Below are 20817 nucleotides of genomic sequence, written 5' to 3'. Positions count from 1 at the left end.
TGCCTCTATCTCCCAAGTGTGTGTTACCAAGGCATTTCAGCCTAACAAGCTGGGGAAACAACCAAAAACAAATATTGTCTCCATTTTGTGGATGAGTTAAAGCAGAGAGGCTTGGAGGCTTTCCCAAGGACTCAAATTCAAATTCTCTAATCAGGCATTGACTAAGGTCGGTGCTCTTTCCACTTCAGCCACCCGGGGAAATGATCCTAGGAACCCTTCATGGGCCTCAGCAGTAGGCAGAGGAAACAAATCTCTCCACTCATTGTAAGCATAAACCCTCACGCTGCTCAATTTTCTGTACAGTTCCTGCAAACCACTCAAGACAAAAGTGAGAAATACATACATACATACATACATACAAAAATACATACAAAAATACATACATACATACGTAAGTAAGTAAGTAAAGAGGGGAACACCAGGCATGGAAATGTGAGCCTTTAATCCCAGCATTTGGGAAGCAGAGGCAAGCGGATCTCTGTGAGGTAAAAGCTACGCTGGGATATCCAGGGAGAGCCTGTCCCCAAGCAAGCAACGCTGCCAAGTTACCTGTAGAGTTCTGCTTATAAAAAATGACTTCGCGTGCACCTACTTCTGCCTGCCAGGAACCTCTCTGCCTGTCATTCCTGACATGACAAAGATCAAAAACAGCCTCTTTCCCCATTTTTTTCACTGGGGCTAAAAGAGATTGGGGGCGGGGGATGGCTGAGCTGGGGCTGGAATCCTAGAGATGGAGAAGGGCAGCAAACAGATGGAAAGAAGGGGAACAGGGAAGGGGGTGTGTGTGCAGACCGAGATGTGGAGGTGTCCGGGGCTCCTCTACACTCAGTTCACCCAGGGGTAGGCTCGCTAGAGACTCAGCAGGCGGCAGGCAGGACCCGCTGAGGGGAGGTCGACCTGGGTGGAGCGGATGGCGGGGGGCGGGGCACTGGCTGCTGCAGCCCGGAGACGGGCGAGCCTTGGGGAAGCCGGTCGGGTTTGGGTTTCGCGTCAGGAAAGGTGTGCCTGGTTCAGAGAAGCTGGCTTGCAGAGGAGGGCGAGGGACGTGACCGCGCTAGGTCCCGGGGACCAGGCCAGGCTGGGGCGGAGGGGTTAGGTCGCACCGACACGCCGGGCTCCGGCAGCAGCTCCAGCGCGCAGGCCAAGCAGACGTGAGGGGACACAGGCAGCAGCAAGGCCGGATCATGCCGGTGATGGGTCCTCTCCAGGAGCAGCACCGCTTCTTCATCTCTCCCAAAAGCGGGTTGGTCAGCAGCCTTCATCTAGCTCGGGCTCTGCAGCGCAAGTTTTCCCGCGCAGCTTTTGCGCAAGCGCACTTGGAAGAGCGCGCCGAGCACAGGTGTGCGCGCTCCCTGTGCCCCGAAGCTGCCGCCGGCGCGGACGAGCAGCGGCTGCAAGGGTGGCTAATGGAGGCAAGGACTGTGGACTGTGTGTTTGTAGACCTCGTCAGGAATCGATGCTCGCTGTGTTGAAACGCATTTATAAAGCGGCTGTCAGATTCCTTGATAAAGGAAAGAAAATCAGTCTCTGCTATTATTTATTTGGGTTGTTTTGTTTTGGTTTTAGATTATTTTTCTGTATGAGCGTTTGCGTGCATGTGTGCGTGAGTGCCTGGTGTCGGCAAGTCGGAAGAGGAAGTCCCCTGGAGCTGGAGTTAGGGAGGACTATGAGCCACCGTTTGGGTGCTGGGAACCAAAACCGGGTCTTCTGCAAGAAAGAGTCTCTCAACCGCTGAGCTGTCTCTCCCGTCTGTTTATTTTGAGCTGGTCTCGAGCATATGCAGCTGAGGATGACTTTAAATTCCTGATTCTCCTGAGACTGAGGCAGGAGGACTGCGCCATCATTCCTGCTGTACCCCAGTTGTTGGAAGTCAGCAGTGCCAATCACACCCAGAGAGAGGGGGATTCCACAGGCACCAGCACCAGAAGGTAGAGATCACCGGAAGCTGTTCATAGGCTTACCACAGTGAGTGCTGTGGAGGAGGGAGAGATGAATTGCTGTAAGAACATCCTGCAGGCAGTGATGGATAAAACAGAACACACATTAAAACTTAACTGGGTGACAGGATTACGGGAGAGTTGTTTTTATGAGATAAGCAGATAGAGGACTCTGTGTGCTTGAGAATGATCTTGAATTCATGATCCTCCTGCCTCCACCTTCCAAATGCTGAAATTGCATTTTCTAAGTGCTCTTTAATGAGCATATATGGCTTTTATAATGAATTAAGTGGATAGAGGCTAAAGATAGCTCAATGGTACCGTGTTAGGGTCTGGTCTGGTACTATGTGTTCTAATGCTAAATACTGGCCCCCCCAAGACTGCTTGCCACACAGACAAGCACATTCTCGAGTATACCGAGTGATGTGCGAACCTTGTTCCCCGATTTAAAGTTGATTGGTTAGTAAAGCTGCTGAAGCCTGTAACTGTGCAGAAGAGAAGTAGGCAGAGCTTAGGTTCCCAGGCTTGGGGTCAGAAAGGGACGAGGAGAGAGGGGAAGCAGAAGATATAGCAGGAAGAGAATCGGGAGAAGTCACTCCGAGAAAAGGAAGCCTCCATGGGACAGTGTAGAGTGGACCATGAGCACGTGGCCATGGGGCTGTCCTGATGGAAGACAAGTGACCCAAATGGAACATATGGCAAGTAATACTGTATCTTGGGAATATGTATCTGGGAAATAACGAAATAGCTTAGAGGGTTGATAACTGCCCAGCTATGGTGCTTTAAAGCTTATCTAAATCTAAAGGGTCTCTATCTGTATTACTTGGGAACTAGCTGGGGTAGAGAAGCCCTCTGGAATCTAATGTCCAAGTTCCACAACAGTACAGCAGCACTTGCTTAGCAAGCACAAGGCAGAAATACCATAAGATTGGCTCTGAAGAGTCATGCTTGATTATATTGTTAGCTCTGGACTGCCCTGTGGCGGGCTAATACAACAGTTTTGGTGGGCAATACTACAGAACTGAGGCAGTGTGCATGGCCTTCCCGTGAAGTTTGTTCTCGGGCAGCAGGACTCCAGGATTCAATACCCCTGCCTTCCCCACTTTTTAAAGACACAGTCTCCTTACATAGTCCTGGCTGGCCTAGAACTATGTAAACCAAGCTGGCCTCGAATTCAGAGATCTGCCTGCCTCCCCCCCCTGAGTTCTGGGATTAAAGGCATGCACCGCCACATACATCTAGCTTTCCATTTTTAAAGTATTTTAGTGATTTTTCGGGAATAAATGTTTTACGTCTGTGTGTGTGCGCGTCTGAGTGTATGTATGACAACTGTTGTAGGAATTTATCTGGAATTAGCACTCGGACACCAATGGCCGTGAAAGAGTGATGCCACCGGTGGACCAGAGCTGCCAGGGCAGCTCCTGAAAGGCTTCAATGCTTGGGTCCTGTTTGCATTCTTATTTTACACTCTAAAACCACAAGGCAGGGCAACAAGCAAGCAAGATTTTACACAAGTGTACATGACAAGTCAGCAGGTTGTTAAGGACATCCATTGTTTCAGCTGTCCCTTACAGGTCATTCTGTTCCAGGTAGCAAGTGAAGTCATGCCTGGCAAGTGAGCAGTACAAGCAGTGCTATCAATAAGTCACAGATAAATTGGCAAGTCCCTATCTTAATGACTGGTCTTTTCTACCTTATTCTACTTCAGTACCATGTGTGCAGGAGTCCACAGAGGTCAGGAGAGGCTTTGAGTGCACCAGAACAGGAGTTACTGGCAGCTGTGAGCTACTTGATGTAGTCCAAGCTGGCCTTGAACTCACAGAAGTCTGCTTGCCTCTGGATCCCCAGTGCTGAGATTAAAGAAGTGCACCACAGCTCCTGGCTCTGTGTGTTGTTTTTGGTTGTTATTTTTGAGTAACTCCTTGCCTCCAGTTTATACTGCCCACATATCCTTGGGTATGGGGCCATACCCTAGAGTATGGACCTACCCCTTAAAGAAACCTGACTCTCCCCTCCCACAGAAGCCAGCAAGTAGCCATAGCACCTCAGGAGTGGAGGGGTTCGTGAAGCCTTTCCCACTCCATGCTAGAATGTAGACTGACTTGATCTTGCACAACTCTTGTACAGGCAACCGCCGCTGCTGGGAGTTTCTGAGTGGATTGGTCCTGTCAGGCCCAGAAAACACTTTCTCTCTCTTTAATTCTGTTCTTACAGTCCTTCTGTCCCCTCATCCTCAATGGTTTCTCAGCCTTATCAAGCCTCCCTTCTTTGTAATAATCAGTCTGAATAATAGTGTCTCATGAAGAGTACTACCCACTATCCAAACAACTGAGGCCAAGTATCCTGCTTCAGTCAGTATTAGTTTGGGAATGGGCAAGATAAAGGTATGATAAGAACCTTAGTGTCTTCCACCATCAGGAGCTGGGGAGCCTGGGGGAAGGGCACTAGCAAGGTAAGGGTTGGTAGTGGATGACACTGGACTGACCTATATTCTGCTAACCTTCAAAGCTTCTGTATAGAAGTGGCTTCTGTGCTGTCCACAAGTACCCCAAATCCCAGAAGAGAACAGTCAGACATCATACTAAGGGAACCTGCAGCCCTACAGGATCCAAATAACCAATTTTATTAGAGGTTCCTGGTACTACGGTCACTCGCAGACCTTCTCTGATATCAGAGACTCTGGGCCTGTGGCCTACTTTTTAAGGCCACACTGTCTGAGAAAGTATCTTAAGTTCCTCATAAAACCAAACTTTTGCGAGGCTGCTGGATTTTGTGGTGCCCCACTTGGGTTCCCAGGTGCCTCACATTCCTTGTAGTGCTCTGTCTCAGGAACAGTTAGCCCTGTTTGGAAATGCCCTGGTGGCTCAAGGTCCCTCTCCAGAGCAGTGGGGTTTCTGGTGCTGTCCTCTCTTGTAGATGGAGCACCCACTTTGGAAAACGAGTTAGGATTCCTCAGGGTGAGAATGGGGGCTGAGTGCTGGGGCAGCCATGGCATCTTGTTCGAGATGGTTATGCTCAGCCTGGCTGCAGCAGAGTGGATAGTCCCTTTGAAGCTGGAGCTATGTGCGGAGCAGGGGGAGGGACGCTGCCAGGTCCATCTGTCCCCTGTGTGTCCCATGCTTCCACTTCTTTGGTGTGTGGGCTGCTGACTTTGGAGCCTGGGGAGCTCAGAGGGTTCCTCTTTCCTGTGGCTGCGGCCCTCTGAACAGGAGGAGGCCCTCACTCTGCTGGAAGCCCTCTTTTCTGCATGGGAGACTCCAGGCCCAACCATTTTTCCGCCCCTGCTGTTGTCAATGGAAAGCTCTTGGGCTGGTCCTGGGCCACACCAGCTCCTAGACTGCGCTGCGGGCCTTGGCTTGCTGGGAGCGGGAACGGTGGCCTTTGGGGCCTCCTGGATCTGTGGTTCTCTGCCTCCCCCTTGTGGCCTGGTTCTCCTGGGTTTCTTAGGGGGAATGGAGCGGCCCATTGGCTCTAACCTGGATGGTCTACATTTCTCCAGAGCTGGAACTTGGGTAGAAAGTTTTGAGCTTTTTCTTTGGAGAACCGGATGGCTTTGAGACCTGCCCGGAGACTCGGGGCCTAAGGACTCACAATGCTGTTCTTGCTGCCTTTGGCCTTCCTGGTCTGTGCGTAGTCCGGGCAGCCTCACTCCAGCCTTTGGCAACGAGCAAGACTCTAAGAAGTGGAAAAGCAAGTAAGACTCCAGAATTCGTCGAGGGAAGCCCCACCTCAGGTGTGCAATCTTCCTCTTCATGAGGGATTCCAGGAGCAGATGTTGGCTCTTCTTGAGGGCTGGCCATTTGTGAGGGATGGAGAGGGCAGTCGGTCCACTTGCTGGAGCTGGGGCAGCTTGAGAGACTTGGGGACATAGGAGAGAGGGAAAGACAGAGGATGCCTGAGACTGTAGGTAGGGGTGCTGACATGTCAGCCAGGAGGCCTTTCCTGGATCCACCCTTTTGTCCCTTTCATGTCTTCTTTGAGATCCATGTTGGGTCCTCTGCAAGCTTACGTTGAGCCCACCTCTGTGCTTCCCGGCAGGGGCTGCGCCCTGGCTACTTAGGTGTTCTTCAGGACAGGGAGCAGAATCTGCACCATTTCCAGCTATTGGCTGCTTGTGTCTAGGGGTGTCGTACCCTGATGTGAGAGAAGCAGGCTGAGCCAAGCTGCACTTCCAGCATGTGGGTTCCACTCTCCCACAAGAGTCACCTTGGAGACTGGGCCGGGCAGCATCCTTCCTTCTGAGCTGGCCTTTGTCCCCTCTCCTTGAGGTATGAGACAGTTTAGCATCCTCAGCTCTGCATTTTCTCTGGACCCTTACATCCTGGATTTCTGCAGCAGCATCACTGCCCTTGCTCTGGATTCTTTGCCCCTGTGTCTGAATCTTTTCAACAGTTTCACACACTGACCGCCTCTGGTCCTTTCCCAGTAAGGCTTGAGTCTCTGGACCATCATCACCTGTGAAACCTCTCAGATTTCTTTTCCCTTGGGTTTGAAGTTCTGCCTCATTCCCATCTCCAACATTTTGCTGTTTCTTCCACTCTAACAGGTAGGTCTTTCCACCCACCTTACTTAGCAATCTCTGAGGCTTTCTCCAGGATCTCTGCATCTTTCTACCGTCCCTTCTTCCAGACCCTCTCCAGTTTTTCTTCTCTGATGCCTCATTTTCTGAAGTGTTATCTCCTTGGGATTGTTTCCAGCTTCTCTGCCTTACAGAATGGCTCCCTCCGGTTTCAGTCAACTGTCTCTGGTTCTTGCTCTCAGATCTCTGAGTCTCTACATCATCTTCTCCAGGTTCTCTCCGGTTTCTCTTCTCTGGGGCCTGAACTTCTGTTCCATCCTCACTTCCCACCTGCTTCTGGTTCTTTAGTGTGTTAGGACCCATATCACCTAACCATCTCCGGCTTTCTTCCATGGCTGTCTTGGTCTCTGCACCTTCTTCTCCTCCAGCTCCTCTCAGAATTCTCCTCCCTTGTATTAGAACTTCTGCACCATCCTCACCCCCAGCCTTCACTGCTTTCTTGTGCCCTGTTGCATGGGTTTTATCATGGACTTTCTTACTTGTTAATTCTTCCAGGTTCTCTGTTTCAGGTGTCTGGCTATTTATACTATCGTTGCCTCTAATCTGTTTCTCGTTCTTCCATTTTGGTCCATGAATCATTTTATGAAATTCGTTTCCTAACTGACCTTGATTTTCTTCCCCAAGTTCCTGGGTTCGTGCTTCATTCTCACCAGTAACCTCTCTCAGGTCTCTCTTCCCTAGCACCAGATTGTCTGTTCCACTTTCCTCTTCAATCTTTTCCTTGTTCTGGCTCCCTACTGGGTAAGTCTCTAAATCAGTGTTACCACTTAATTGACCCTGATCCTTGACCTCAGGCATTGGGTTATTTGTTCCATCATCACTTCCTTTTCCTCGGTCCTTCTCCAGTAACAGGATGTCTGCAGTACACTCCCCTCTGACCTGATTTTGATTTCCCCAACATGGTGTCCCAAGTCCTCTGTCTATTGTCATCAGCACCAGCCTCTGGCTTCCCCACCACGGTGCTTGGATCACCACCCAGTCCTCTTCCCTTACCTCCCTGATCTTCTTCACGCCCACCTGAACTTCATGTCTGAAGAGATGCTGGTTCTCTCCAGTACATGCTTGGGTCTTCCAGTCATCACTTCTGCACTGTCCTTGCCTCTCCTCCGCTGGAATCTGGACCTCATTCTCAGGTCTAAAGCATGCCTGGGTCTCTTTGTTGTCCTGTAGTTTGATTTCTCTCAGGTTCTCCCTCTGAGATGTCTGGATTTTCACACCATCCTTACTTGCAATCTGGCCCTTGTGTCTTCCTTCCTCTGCCTCAGTTTCTGTACCAGTATTGCATCCAATCTGGTCTTGTGTGCTCTGCTTTAGCATTTGGGAATTTACACTATTCTTACTTCCAGTCCAGCCCAGTGTTTTTAATCCTTGGTCCTGGTCCTCTGCCTCCCCCTCCCCTCTGGCTTCTTTCTCGTTCTCCTTCCCCAGTGCTGGAGTCTGCACAGCATCCTCCTGGTGCCCCCACTCTGGTGTCTGAGTTGCTATGTCAGTTTTATATCTGAACTGTTCTTGGCTCTCTCCCAAATGGGCCCAGGTAAAAGGATTCTTATCTCCAGGCTTCCTCTGGCTTTTCTTCCATAGTTTCTCAGTTTGTTCTCTATCTTCAGTTCTTACTTGGGCTTCCCCCTTCCACCCTGGCACTGAGATCTCACCATCAGCTCCCCTTTTTACTTGTCTCTGGTTTCTGCACCCCAGGGCCTCAACCTCTCTGCCCTTCTTCAGGATGAAGTCTCCAGATGCTTGTGTCTCCCAAGCACCCCTACTTCTGTTCTCTCTCTTGTTTGTGTATTGCAGGGTAGCTTCACAATGTTCTCTGCCTACTGTCTGGGTTTTATCCCGTAGTGCTAAGGGACCTTGTAGGCTGTCCAAGGACTTCCTAGGGGGAAGTCGGTTAAGCGAATCAGGCAGAAACTCTCTGAGGCAGAACTCTGGCCTCTGACCTGAAGGGAAGTTTGGAAGAGAGATGGCTAAAGATGTGGGGGTGGATTTGTAGCTCGGTCTAACAGGCTCTACTGGCACCGACCTCTCCTGGGAGGGAGCCAGCAGCTGCTCCATCCTTTGGCACATGTCCAGAGAAGGGTGAGTCTGGCTAGCTGTGAGGCACCAAGGTGCCTGCCATTCTTCCCAAGAATCATCCTGAGGGAGAAGACAAGTGCTTGAAAAGGAAGACGCACAAAAAATGGGCTCGGAAGAGGTGTGGCCAACCCAAGAGACATCTTGACACGAGTCCTGTGGAGACAGCAAGGTTGCCCATTCTTGTCTGACGTTCTTCTGGTGTTCCCATTTCTGCTGTTGTGCCCACTGCTGGACATGAACATCCAGGGCCCTGACTCTTCCATAAGTGAAGACTTCAGGAATCATCCCAAAGAAAGTGTCACATGTGGAGGCCGACACTGCCCATCCCTGCGGTGGCACCTGTAAAGAAAGAGCCAAGTAGCAGAGTTCTGGCACACAAATTGTCTCCTATATTCTCTATAAATATGACTAAACGCCCCACTGTCGAGCTGAAGGTGCTTGTGCTAAGAAAAGGAGGGCACCCCCTAAGCAAACAGCATTCATTCCCTCCAGAAATACTGAGGGATTGCTCTCAGCCAGGCACTGCTCTGTGTGCTGGGTACTAATGTCAACAGACAAAGACATATATAGCTGGGTGCTATATCATAGACATATTCTCTTAGGGAATAATCAAATATATGACCAACTGGGCTCAATTCGTACTGTTTGTCTATCATGGAAACAACCCATCCCAATCATCTCTAAACTCAGAAAGCTGACAAAGGCAGATCAGAAGTTCAAGATCATCCTTGGCTACATAGCAAGTTGGAGGCTAGCCTGGGTGATATGAAGTTTAATCTTAAAACAAAATCCACGTTGGTACCCAAAAAAGCATTTGAATGGAAATAAACACAAATGAAGGGCTGGAATTAACTCTACTAGACAGAATAGTCATGGAAAGCCTTTCAGAGAAGGTAATATTTGACTGGAAAACTGGATGAAGTGAGGGACAAGTCAAGTGACACTTGAATATTATAGGCAGAGGAGACAGTAAGTATAAAGCTCCGGCCAGGTAGTGGTAGCACACACATTCAATCCCAGCACTCAGGAGGCAGAGGCAGGCAGATCTCTGTTCGAGGCCAGCCTGGTCTATAGAGCCCAGGACAACCAGGGCTATACAGAGAAACCCTGGCCCAAAACAAACAAACAAAGTAAAAAGACCCTAAGAACAGAGCAACCAAGACTACGTCCACAGGAACATCAAAGAAGCCCAAGGTGAGAGCTAGTTTGTGAGCCCTGGGTTCTACCCCCAGGATTAAAAAACAGGGAAGAACCATCCTCCAGAGGTCCTGAGTTCAATTCCCAGCAACCACATGGCGGCTTACAACCATCTATACTGGAATCTGATGATGCCCTCTTCTGGCATGGAGGCACACATGCAGAAAGAACACAAATACATAAAATAAATAAATAAAATATTTTTAAAAATTAAACAACAAGAAAATGTGGTGGCGGGGGCACCCTGGAGAGATGGCTCAGAGGTTAAGAGCACTGGCTGCTCTTCCAGAGGTCATGAGTTCAATTCCTAGCAACCACAGGATGGCTCACAACCATCTATAATGAGATATGGTACCCTCTGCTGGCATGCAGGTGTACATGCAGACAGAACATTGTATACATAATAAATAAATCTAAAAAAAAAAACATGGAAGAAGTAAACAAGAAAGAAAGGAGAGAGAAAAGGAGACTCAAAGAGAAGGAGGAGTGTTATATGATCAGAATGTAGCCAGCAAAAAGGAGAACACAGGAAGATTAAATCAGAGACAGATACAGGCTAGATCCTATCAGGCCTTGGAATTGAGGCCAGAGTTTTGAATTTGTTCTGAGTTTGGCATGGGGTGGACTCACAGAAGCCACTAAATGGTTTTATGTAGCAAAGAGCTTTGATCTGTTTTTAAAGTCTGCCTACCTCACAAGCATAGTTGACTTAAGCTCAATGTAGAACACTTGTCATGTGATTTCACAATAGGTCTGTGCTGTCAGTGCACATTTTGGAGCATTGGGTAGAATCTGAACCCAGGATCTTCTAGTACTTAGGTTTGGTCTTGTTTTTTTAAATGTGGTTCTTTGGTTGGTGGTTGGTTGGTTGATTGGTGAGGAGTTGTGGGGCAAGGCTTGAGACAGAGTCTTGTTCTGGCATTCCTCCTGATCAGTGTTCTGGGTCCCGAGTGCGGGGAGATCTGCCTGACTCTGCCTTCCGAGTGCTGGGATTACAGGGGTGCACCCCACATCCAGCCTCACACCCAGTTTTCATTGCTAGTGTTTGAAGCCAAGGCCATACACATGCTAGACAAACATTCTACCACTAAGCAACACTCTTTGCTTGATAGATCTTATTTAGCCCCGGCTGGCTGCAAACTAGATCTGTAGACCAGGATGACTTCGAACGTGAGACAATCTCCCTGCCTCTGCTTCCCAGATGTTGGGATTACAGGTTTGTACCACCATTGTGCTTCTTTTATATACGTTGTGTACGTGTGTGTGTGTGTGGGTGTACTCTACAAGCCTGTGTGCACAGGTGTGAAGATCAGAGGACAGTTTGTGGGAATTATTTTCCTCCTTCCATGTAGGTTTTGGAGATGGAAGTCAGGTCGTCAGGCTTGGCAGCAATCTGCCTTATCCACTGAGCCATCTTGATAGCCCCTGATGGTGTTTCTTAATCTGGGTGCCACACGTGAGTGTGTTCACTGATTTATACACTTGTATTAAATTTTTTTGGTTTTTTGAAACAGGGTTTCTCTATGTAGCCTTGGCTGTCCTGGACTCCTTTGTGGACCAGGGATCCTCAAACTCACAAAGATCCACCTGCCTCTGCCTCCCAGAGTGCCGGGATTACAGGTGTGGGCCACTGCGCCTGGCTCAATCTTACTTTTTTTAAAAAGGAAAAGAAAGGTTATACCAGGCAATAGTAGACAGCTGTTACCATGTCCAGAGCTACATGATGGTGGCTGTAATGATGGTGGTAGAGAGGTTTCCAGAAGTCATCAGATATAAAATATGGTTTGCATGTAGGGCTCTTGCAAATGGGTTGAGTGTGTGGAGTGATGAAAAGAGATGACCTAGAATGACTCCCGGGTTCAAGGCCTAGACAGTGCTCATGCAGAGCACTCTAAACTCTGTAGTTCACCTATGACACAGGACGCAGGACAGGGTCCATGTAGCAAGTGACTGACAATTGTGATGCTGAGGAATTAGCCCCTTTACCTTGGTGACATTCCTCTTGCTGGTCCTGAGAACTTGATACCAAAACTGTTGGATCTGCCAGATCAGAAAGAGGCAGAAGACAAGCAGATTGCCACAGCATCGGGGATCCTTGCAGCTTTGATCCTGAGACAGTAGCTCCCTTACTGGCTCCCACTCAGGGCCTTGAAATGGACCCATCATGGCACAGGCTCCCAGAAGTGGCAGCAACATGGCAAAGCTTAGGCCAGGTCGATGGTGTTTGGGGCAGTGGTGAGCAAACATTGGTTGGTGTAGCTGGCTCAGTCAGTTTGGGGTGGGGTACTCCTGACTTCATAATACCTCATACTGAAGGGAGGCCACCTCACAAAGGAGCCTGCCCACTGCTGCACTTTCAGCTCTAGGTAATAGTTCTGGCTCACAGGCCCTTGGTGGAGGAAACGTCTCCTGGATGAACCAGGATAGGCTCAGACAAAAGGTCCAAGATGCTGTGTTATGTTGTGGATATAAACATGTTTTTTTGGTGGTGTTGTTCCCAGGTGGTGGATGTGGGACTGATTCAGATGGTCCACAGCAGTAGACTCTTTGCCTCATGCGGGCTTTGAGAGGAGCTCTTTGCCAGCTGTGGATAGTTTGAATCTCAGGAGTCTGGAGAGGGAATAAATGCCAGAGCCCAGAGAGAAAAGATCTGAGAAAGAACCATGCTGCTCCTGCTTCTCCCTTGCTGCTCATCCCTTGCTGCTCCTGGTTGCTGTTGTGAGACAAGAAGATGGAGAGCTCCTGAAACGAAGATTGGACTGGCTCCAAGGAACCCAAGGACTCTGACCAGCAGGAAGCAGCTAAAAAAAAGAACTTTGCCTCCTCTCTCCCAATAACCCTTTCTCGCTTCTACCTAGTGTTGGGGTGTTGGAAGGGGTTGGAGTGCAGTAGGGAGAAAAAGATAAAAGAAATGCAAATAAGTTTTTTTTTAAAAAAAAAAAAACTAGCACCTACATTGTTATGCCTCCATGTGGCCAAATGGCTAAATAGCAAGTTCAGTTTGGTACAACTCCGATTTGCTCAGTTTGCCCTGACCTTGGCCCACAGCTACTCCTTTCATCCCAGAGCCTTCACCAGGGACAGAGAGGGAAGTCTCATCCATGACTTGGGGCCATAAACCTGTGCCCAAGCAGTGACTAATAAATAGGTTAAAGTGACTTCTTGGCCCCTCAAGACAACAAAGAACAGATAGAGGACTCTTGAGTTTAAAGATGCACACCTGTGATCCAGCATTCAGGGAGACAGAAGCAGGCAGATCTCTGAGTCTGACGACAGCCTGGTCATCAAAGCCAAGACAGCCAAGGCTACACAGAGAAACCCTGTCTCGAATACCAAAAAAAAAGGAACTCAGTGGTGACAATAAAACTACCTCATTGATGGGTAGTTGGGTACATTTGAACAGAGGGAATTCTAAAGTTCTACACCATGGCAACACAACTATGATTGTCAACAACTTACTGAATTTTTATGTTTGTGTTTTTTGGTCTTGAGACAGGACCTTTCAGTATAGTGCAGGCTGTCCTAAATTTCACATTGGTCCTCCTGCCCCAGTCTGAGGCATTTACTACCACAGTTGATTAAACAAAGACATGGTATCACTATGTCTCCAGACCCCTCCCTGATCTAGGACTCACTATGTAAATCAGGCTAGTCATAAACTCATAGAGATCTGCCTGCCTCTGGGTGTTGAATTAAAGGCATGTACCACCACACCCAGGCTGAATAAGGTAGTAAAAGGACCATGGAAGCAAAACTACCTAAGCCAGGCTCCATCATATCATAGAAGGTTCTGGAAGAACTGTCTCTCCAAATCAACCACTCTCCTCTCCCCTCCCCTACTTTTCCTTTTCTAGGAATTCTGGCTTGGTTGTTTTGTTTGTATTTTGTAGACCAGGGTGCCCTCAAACTCAGAGATCCACACGCCTCTGCTTCCCGAGTGCTGAGATTAAAGGCATGTGCCACCACTGCCCAGGGTTTCTGTCTCTGCTAAGTGCTGGATTACATGCATAAGCCACTAGGCCTCCATTAAATAAAATAAAAATTCCATTTCTAGAGTTATGGCATGTGGTGCTGGGAACTGAACCCAGGTCCTCTTCAAGAACAGCAGGTTCTCTCTCTCTTATTTATTGATTAAGCCAGGCATAGTAGGGCATGTCTGTAATCCCAGCACTCAGGGAAACAGAGACAGGCAGATCTGGTGTACAAAGTGAGTCCAGGACAGACAAGGCTACACAGAGAAACCCTGCCTCAAAAAAAGTATTATGTATACAGGGTTGTCTCCACGTGTGCCTGCAGGCCCAAAGGGCACCAGATCTCACTATAGATGGTTGTGAGCCGCCATGTTGTGAGCCTTCAGAACCTCTAGAAGGGCAACCAGTGCTCTTAACCTCTGAGCCATGTCTCCAGCCCTCAGAAATTCTTTATCCCACTCACTCCCTTGTGAAGCTGGGCAGCTGCACTTCCTTTGCGGGATTTGTGTTGCTGCCACCCTCCCGCCCCTTTTTATTAATTATTTTATGTACACTGGTGTTTTGCCTGTATGCATGAGGGAGTCCGTTAGAGACGGCTGTGAGCTTCCATACGGGTACTGGGAGTTGACCCTGGGATGTCTGGGAGAGCAGCCAGTGCACTGAATCAGTGAGCTGTCTCTCCAGCCTCTACCAGTTACCTGACCCCCCAACACTGCTCATGTAGCCACATCTGGTGAAAATGACCCAGGTCAATAGCTAGAAATCTCAAGCTTTAGCTTTGCCACTGTTTCACTCTTGACGGTGGGCAGGGTTCCTCCCTTCTCTACACTTTGTTCTGTCTGTAAAAGTGAGGAGCTATTTTGTATGGTTCTTAGCAATCACCCAGCTCTCAGCTTCTACATTTCGGAAGCAATGAACTGAAACTGGCTCCGAATGGTGTAGTCCGGGCTAGATCCAAATGGCCCCATCATGTTAGAAAAAAATGAGAAGCCATGAGGATCACAGAAAACCTCATGGGAAGGAGTGCTAGACTTGAGTTTATCCTCTAATAAGGAAGGTTTTTATTTATTTATTTATTTATTTATTTTTATTTTATGTGCAATGCTGTTTTGCCTGCATGCATGTGTGAGGGTGTCAGATCTTGAAGCTGTAGACAGCTGTGAGCTGCCATGTGGGTGCTGGGAATTGAACCCAGGTCCATTGGAAGAGCAGTCAGTGCATTTAGACATCTCACCAGCCCCACATGGGGCAGTCATTTTAGTACGTCATCAAGGAAAGGGCAAGCTGAGCAGGAGAAAGCAGGTGTGGTATACAAGCATTTACTCCAAACACAATCCATCGTTCCCTCTCCCCCTACTCCAGAGGTTCTCGACCTTCCTAATTCTGCGACCCTTTAATACAGTTCCTCATGCTGTGGTGAACCTCACCTATAAAATTAACCTCATTGCTACTTCATAACCGTAGTTATGAATCGTAATGTAAATACCTGTGTTTTCCAAAGGTCTTAGGCGGCCGCTGTGAAAGGGTCGCGACCCACAGGCTGAGAATCATCGCCTGACTCCAAACCTATTGTAGGAATCACCTACGTGAATCCTAACTCCACGGCCACCAAAAACACTGATGCGGGCTATCTCAGATGAAGAAAATATTTAATTGCAGTTTGTCTTACCACTGTAGTTTTTATTTTGTTTTCTTGAGGCAAAAGACAAAGTCTCAGGTAACCCACGGCTGGCCTCGAACTCTGTGTAACTTAAGCTGGCAGGGTCCTGATTCTACTGCCTCCTATTTTCCAAGTGCTGCGATGACCTCAGGTCCGAGAAGACGATTTGAAAGGGTACACCATGTACTCGAAAAACAAAAACAAGAGAAAAAACAATTGGCAATGAAACGGCGACCCTTAACACCCGTTCTACTGGTGTGGTACTTTCAGAATGTTTTGGGTTTTTTGTTTTTTTTTTTCTTCCAGACAGGGTTTCTCTGTGTAGCCCTGGCTGTCCCGGACTTGCTTTGTAGACCAGGCTGGCCTTGAACCCACAGAGATCTGCCTGCCTCCCGAGTGCTGGGATTAAAGGCGTCGGCCACCGCAGCCGGCTCACTTTCCGAGTGTTCAATTCCGTTTGGGCCGGTCGTTCACACTAGGACGCTAAGAAGACCGGGGAAACAAGCTCCCTCACGCAAAGACGACCTCAGCTCTCGCGCCTTCCGGGAAAGGCGCCGGGTGGACGTCACCGCGCGCTCGCGGTGACATCACTTCCGCTTCCTCCCGCGCCGGCGGCGACTTCCGCTCCCTCGTGCGCGCGGCGCTTCGGTGTGTCTGAGGCGGGCTGCTCTCGGATCGCGGCGAGGCCGGCGCACCGCAGCCATGGTGGGTGAGCGCGTGGGGCCGCGGGAGGCGGGAGGCGCGGGCTCCCGCCGCTCCGTCCGGTGGGAGGCGGAGCGCGTGCGCCATCTCGCCCGCCCCGCCGCGGCCGGCCTCCGGGCCCGGGCGGAGAGCTCGGGCGGCCGCGGGCCTCGTCCCAGGGCCCGCGGAGCCCGGAACCCGGGCGGCCGGAGGGAGGGCCCAGGTCGCCGTGGCGCCGGTCGGCGGTGCAGCGGTGGGCGTGGCCGGAGGCCGGGGCAGCGGCGTGGGAAAAACGACCGCCCACGTGGGATGGGGGACGCGGATGGAGAACCCTTCTCTGTTCCTGCGCCCATGTATATATATATATTTTTTTTTCTCTAAACGGTATCTAGAAGATAACGTGGAGTCAACGCGGTTCAAGTCAACTGCTACCCCTTTCCCACTCCGGGACTGAGGATTGTATCTCCGTCTGATCTAGTGGCTGTCGGGAACTAACACGGCTTAGGGAGTTCAGGGGCGCTGGGGGGTTTTGGTTTGGTTTGGTTTGGTTAGGGGCTCAGTATGTAGCTCTGGTTGGTCTTGAACTCTGTAGACCAGGCTGGCTTCGAACTCTCAAGAGGTGCGTCTGTCTCTGCCTCCTCAGGGCTGAGATTAAAGGCTCGCCCCATCCCTCCGTCGCTTTTAAGGAATTTCTTTTTTTTTTTTTTTTTAACTTTGGAGTCAGGGGGAATGTGCAGTGACCTCGGCGGGGGGCCGCAGGGAAGACTTCTACCTAATGAGACCGAGGTCCTGGTAGCGCCGCGGGCGACGATAGCGCTTCAGCGTCTCCACTTTATAATCATGTAGAGAGGGTTCCAGGTCGTGCTTCTAGCGGGGCCTGGTGGCACACGCCCGGGCCCAGCACTCGGAGGCAGAGGCTAGCGCATCCCTGTGAGTTCGAGGCCAGCCTGGTGTACAAATGGAGTCCAGGACAGTCGGCCTTTATCAGTTCTGTTATAAGCGGGCTCCTGTTGACAGAGGCATTAGGTTGTGTGTGGCTGTGTCTGCCAAATCAAAGCCTTGTGTGTTTGATTGTCAGGTATACAAAGAGACCAAGTTGATCAAGCTAGGATTGAACTTGGCTTGCCTGGGTTGTATGGCAAGCCGTGTCTCAGGTCAGTGCTTGGCTAGCAGGCTGAAGGTCTTGAATTCAGTTTCTGACATCACAAAAATATTTACAAAGTGAATTAAGTAGACTGACTTCTGAATTGTCTTCTAACACGTGAGAGCTTAGAGGTAAAGCTAGGTGTGCACTTGAAGTTCTGATTCCTTGAAAGTATCATTGGATTGAGCCCGCCCAGGGATTCAGAGCTAGCGCAGGCAACCTAGCAAATTTCCTTAAGGGAAAAGAGAGGAAGTAGTGAAAGCCAGTAACAAATCCAAAGACAGGAAGACGCCGAATGAAGGTTTGAAACCAGTATATTAATACATAAATTCAAAACATAGTTTAAATGTTCCAGTTCTGAATGCCATAAAGTGCTTCTGTTTCCAGCATGATTCAGTAGCTCTTCTTTTTTGATATTTTGAGACAGGTTCACTCTGTCCCTGGCTGGCCTTACTCTCTTGCAGAGACCTTCCTCCCCAGTGACTACGAGCCTGTGCCACTGCACCCTAACAGTTTTTTTGTGTGTGTCTATACAGTTATGTGCAGTCTGTTTCTTTTTTGTTTTGTTTCAAGGTAGAGTTTCTCTATGTAACATCCTTGGCCATCCTGGACTCATTTGTAGACCAGGCTGGCCTTGAACTCACAGGGATCTGCCTACCTCTGCCTCCCTAGTGCTGGGATCATTTCATTCATTTTAAAAGACTTTGTCAACTTCTGAAACACATGTTAAACTCAGTAGCTAATAATACTAGGTAAGAAAACATAGTTTATATGTCCCTTTGCTTACAAGGTCATGCCTCCAAGTCCAAACAAGCCCACTCCCTTTTTTGTTTGCTTTTTAGACTTTTGTTTTGAAACAGTCTTGTGTAGTCCTGGTACTCAGCCTGTCAAACAGTGGCCTCAAACTCAGAGACCCACCTCCTTCAGCAGCTTCGTGCTGCCAGTACGCCAATGGTTTTGTTCTAACTGCATTTGCTCATTGGTGCAAGTGTATATATGGAAATTAGGAGACAACTTGGAGAAGTCAGTACTCTGCACTATGGGTACTGAGGATCAAGTTCAAGGTGAAGGCCTGAAGGCAAGCATCATCTCACTAGCCCTGAAGGGTTTTTTTTTTTGTTGTTGTTGTTTTGTTTTTTAATTAATTTATTTATTTGGTCTGAGACAGGGTTTCTGAGTGCTTGGATTAAGGAGTGCACCACTACCGCCCAGCTGAGTCATGGTTTTTTTATACATATTTGGAAAATAAAATTAAGTGATATTTTAAATCACCGTTATAAACAGTTGTATATATTAACTCACAGATAAAATTGAGTAACTTTTGAGTATGATACTCTGAACTGGGTAGTTGTGGTAGCAAATCTCGACCTGATGAGTTTAGTGATGGATGTCGTCTCCATGAGCTTGTTGGTTATCAGTTTGCTAAAATAAAAGTATCGAGTAGGAGTGTGTGTATGATTGTTCTTGCCCTTGGAGTCCAGAAAAGGACACTGGAGAGTGGTCAGGCCTGCCTGTGTTAATGTGCATGTTCTATGTTCTGTCTGTACTTAGTTGGTTTCTTTGTTGCATTGCTAGGAGGTGGTTTGGGTTTTGGAGGTTGTTTGTTGGTGGTGGGTGGTTTTCTTTTTTGTTTGTTTTTGTTTTTTGTTTTGGTTTTTTGAGACAAGGTTTCTGTGTGGTCTTGGCTGCTCTGGGACTTGCTCTGTATATTGGTGTTTGATTGCATGTAGAGTCTATGTGAGGGCATCGGATCCTCTGGAACAGGAGTTACAGTTGAGAGCTGCTGTGTGGTGCTGGGAATTGAACCCAGGTCCTTTGGAAGAGCAGTCAGTGCTATTATTATTATTATTATTATTTTAAATAATTTTGCAGTTAGTGCTCCTAACCACTGAGCCATCTCTCCAGTACCTGGGACTTGCTCTGTAGACAATGCTGGCCTCAAACTCAGAGATCCACCTGCCTGTCTCCCAAAGACATTTAATCTGGGACTAAATATGTGCACCACCAGGGGTTGTTTTTTTTTAAGTTTGGTCTCATCTATCCCTGACTGAGCTAGCACGTTCCTGTACATGTGACCAAGCTGGTCGTTGTCTCTGTTGAATTTATTTGGAACAACTTCTGGTCCAGTTTGACTCTTGTGTTTCTCTATAGACAGAGGCTGATGTGAATCCAAAGGCCTATCCCCTCGCAGATGCCCATCTCACCAAGAAGCTGCTGGACCTTGTTCAGCAGTCATGCAACTACAAGCAGCTTCGGAAAGGAGCTAATGAAGGTAAGACAGGGATGCTGGGGTGTTGAAGGTTTTCAACAAGAGTCTCCTGGATTCCTAGTTTGGAAGGGAAGCTGGGTTTTAGGATTTAGGATATTTCATTTTCCTTCTCACCCTCCTTCACTTTTTTTTTTTTTTTTTTTTTGAGATAGGGTTTTTCCATGTAGCCCTGGCTGTCCTGCACTCTCTGTAGACCAGGTTGGCCTTGAACTCAGAGATCCGCCTGCCTCTGCCTCCTAAGTGCTAGGATTAAAGGGATGTGCCACCATACCTGGCTTACTTGTCTCTCTTGTTGTGTCCTCCATTCTTGGAGTTCACAGTATTGTGGAGAAAGGTGTAGATTATATGTCTGGTAGTCAGATGTGCTATGGAGGAGGAGACTAGGGTACATAGGTGTTTAGATTGAGTCTTCTGAGAAAGTGATGTTGGAACAGAGAACTGGGGCTTGGTGGTAGGTTAGAACTGCACCTCGTTTATGGAGAAAATGTTACAGCTAGTAGGTGAGAGATGGTGGTGATCTGGACGCGTGTGCTATCAGGAAAACTGACCAGAAGATTGGGGTATAAGGTTTGATGACGACATTGGGGATTAAGCAGTCAGTCAGTGTTTGGGTACCTTATTACATGCCAGGGCCGCTCCAGGCAGAAATTTGCTATTATTAAGGATTTTTTTATTTGCTGTTTTTCTTTTTGAGACAAGGTCTCACTATGTAGCCACTATGTGGCTGTCCTGAAACTTACTGTGTAGACCATGCTGGCCTCAAACTCAAGAGATCTGCCTCCCAACTGCTAGGATTAAAGGCGTGCCCCACCTCACCTGATTTGTTCTAAGCATTTGCCCATATCCATGCACCTGTTACTTTTCCTTGCTTTGTTGTGGCTGCTTTGCCCAAGCTCCATGTCATCTGTTGGTTTTGTATTCTGTCTCCACAGCCACGAAAACACTCAATAGAGGCATTTCTGAGTTCATTGTGATGGCAGCAGACGCTGAGCCCCTAGAGATCATCCTGCACCTCCCACTGCTGTGTGAAGACAAGAATGTCCCGTATGTGTTTGTGCGCTCCAAGCAGGCTTTAGGACGAGCCTGTGGGGTCTCCAGGCCCGTCATCGCCTGTTCTGTCACCATCAAAGAAGGCTCTCAGCTCAAGCAGCAGATCCAGTCCATTCAGCAGTCCATTGAAAGGCTCTTGGTGTAGGCCTGTGGCCTCTGCCCTTTCCCGTCTACTCCCACCCTGTTTGTGTATCATATTATCTGTTAGCATGTAGTATTTTCAGCCAGTTTCTATTATAAATATTGTACTACA

At 48.6% G+C, this 20817-nt stretch overlaps 3 protein-coding genes across 3 annotated transcripts in view; 1 reads left to right on the top strand and 2 right to left on the bottom strand.

Moving 5' to 3' along the window:
• Mei1 (meiotic double-stranded break formation protein 1) overlaps nt 1-1262 on the bottom strand; it is a 54644-nt gene extending 53382 nt beyond the window's left edge. Inside the window, exon 1 of the mRNA XM_055603124.1 lies at nt 1104-1262. Coding sequence (XP_055459099.1) covers nt 1104-1262 — 159 coding nt within the window. The remainder of the gene's footprint in view (nt 1-1103) is intronic.
• A 3367-nt stretch (nt 1263-4629) lies between these two features.
• Nucleotides 4630-11985, bottom strand: LOC129673368 (uncharacterized). Its single transcript, XM_055603132.1, has 2 exons — nt 11776-11985; nt 4630-8931 (listed from the first exon to the last, which is right to left on the bottom strand). Exons 1-2 carry the CDS (start codon nt 11983-11985, stop codon nt 4630-4632), a joined length of 4512 nt encoding a protein of 1503 aa, XP_055459107.1.
• A 4030-nt stretch (nt 11986-16015) lies between these two features.
• On the top strand, nt 16016-20817 carry Snu13 (small nuclear ribonucleoprotein 13). The gene is made up of 3 exons (XM_055603133.1): nt 16016-16125; nt 19397-19517; nt 20447-20817. The coding sequence occupies exons 1-3, from the start codon at nt 16123-16125 to the stop codon at nt 20707-20709; spliced, it is 387 nt and encodes a 128-aa protein (XP_055459108.1). The 5' UTR covers nt 16016-16122; the 3' UTR covers nt 20710-20817.

This window comes from Psammomys obesus, unplaced genomic scaffold (assembly GCF_907164565.1).
Source record: "Psammomys obesus unplaced genomic scaffold, mPsaObe1.curated_primary_1811, whole genome shotgun sequence".
NCBI classification, from domain to species: Eukaryota; Metazoa; Chordata; class Mammalia; order Rodentia; family Muridae; genus Psammomys; species Psammomys obesus.
The sequence above is the reverse complement of the archived record's forward strand: the minus strand, read 5'-3'. Positions and strand labels throughout refer to the sequence as shown.

What these genes read in the sequence shown, in the direction of transcription:
- Snu13 (XM_055603133.1), top strand. An exon ending in TCGGAAAGGAGCTAATGAAG is followed by an intron (nt 19,518 to 20,446) that starts GTAAGACAGGGA and finishes CTGTCTCCACAG; the next exon opens with CCACGAAAACACTCAATAGA.
- LOC129673368 (XM_055603132.1), bottom strand. Translation starts at nt 11,985, where the DNA reads ATGTTGCTGCCACTTCTGGGAGCCTGTGCCATGATGGGTCCATTTCAA. An exon ending in GCAAGAGGAATGTCACCAAG is followed by an intron (nt 8,932 to 11,775) that starts GTAAAGGGGCTA and finishes CTTTCTTTACAG; the next exon opens with GTGCCACCGCAGGGATGGGC.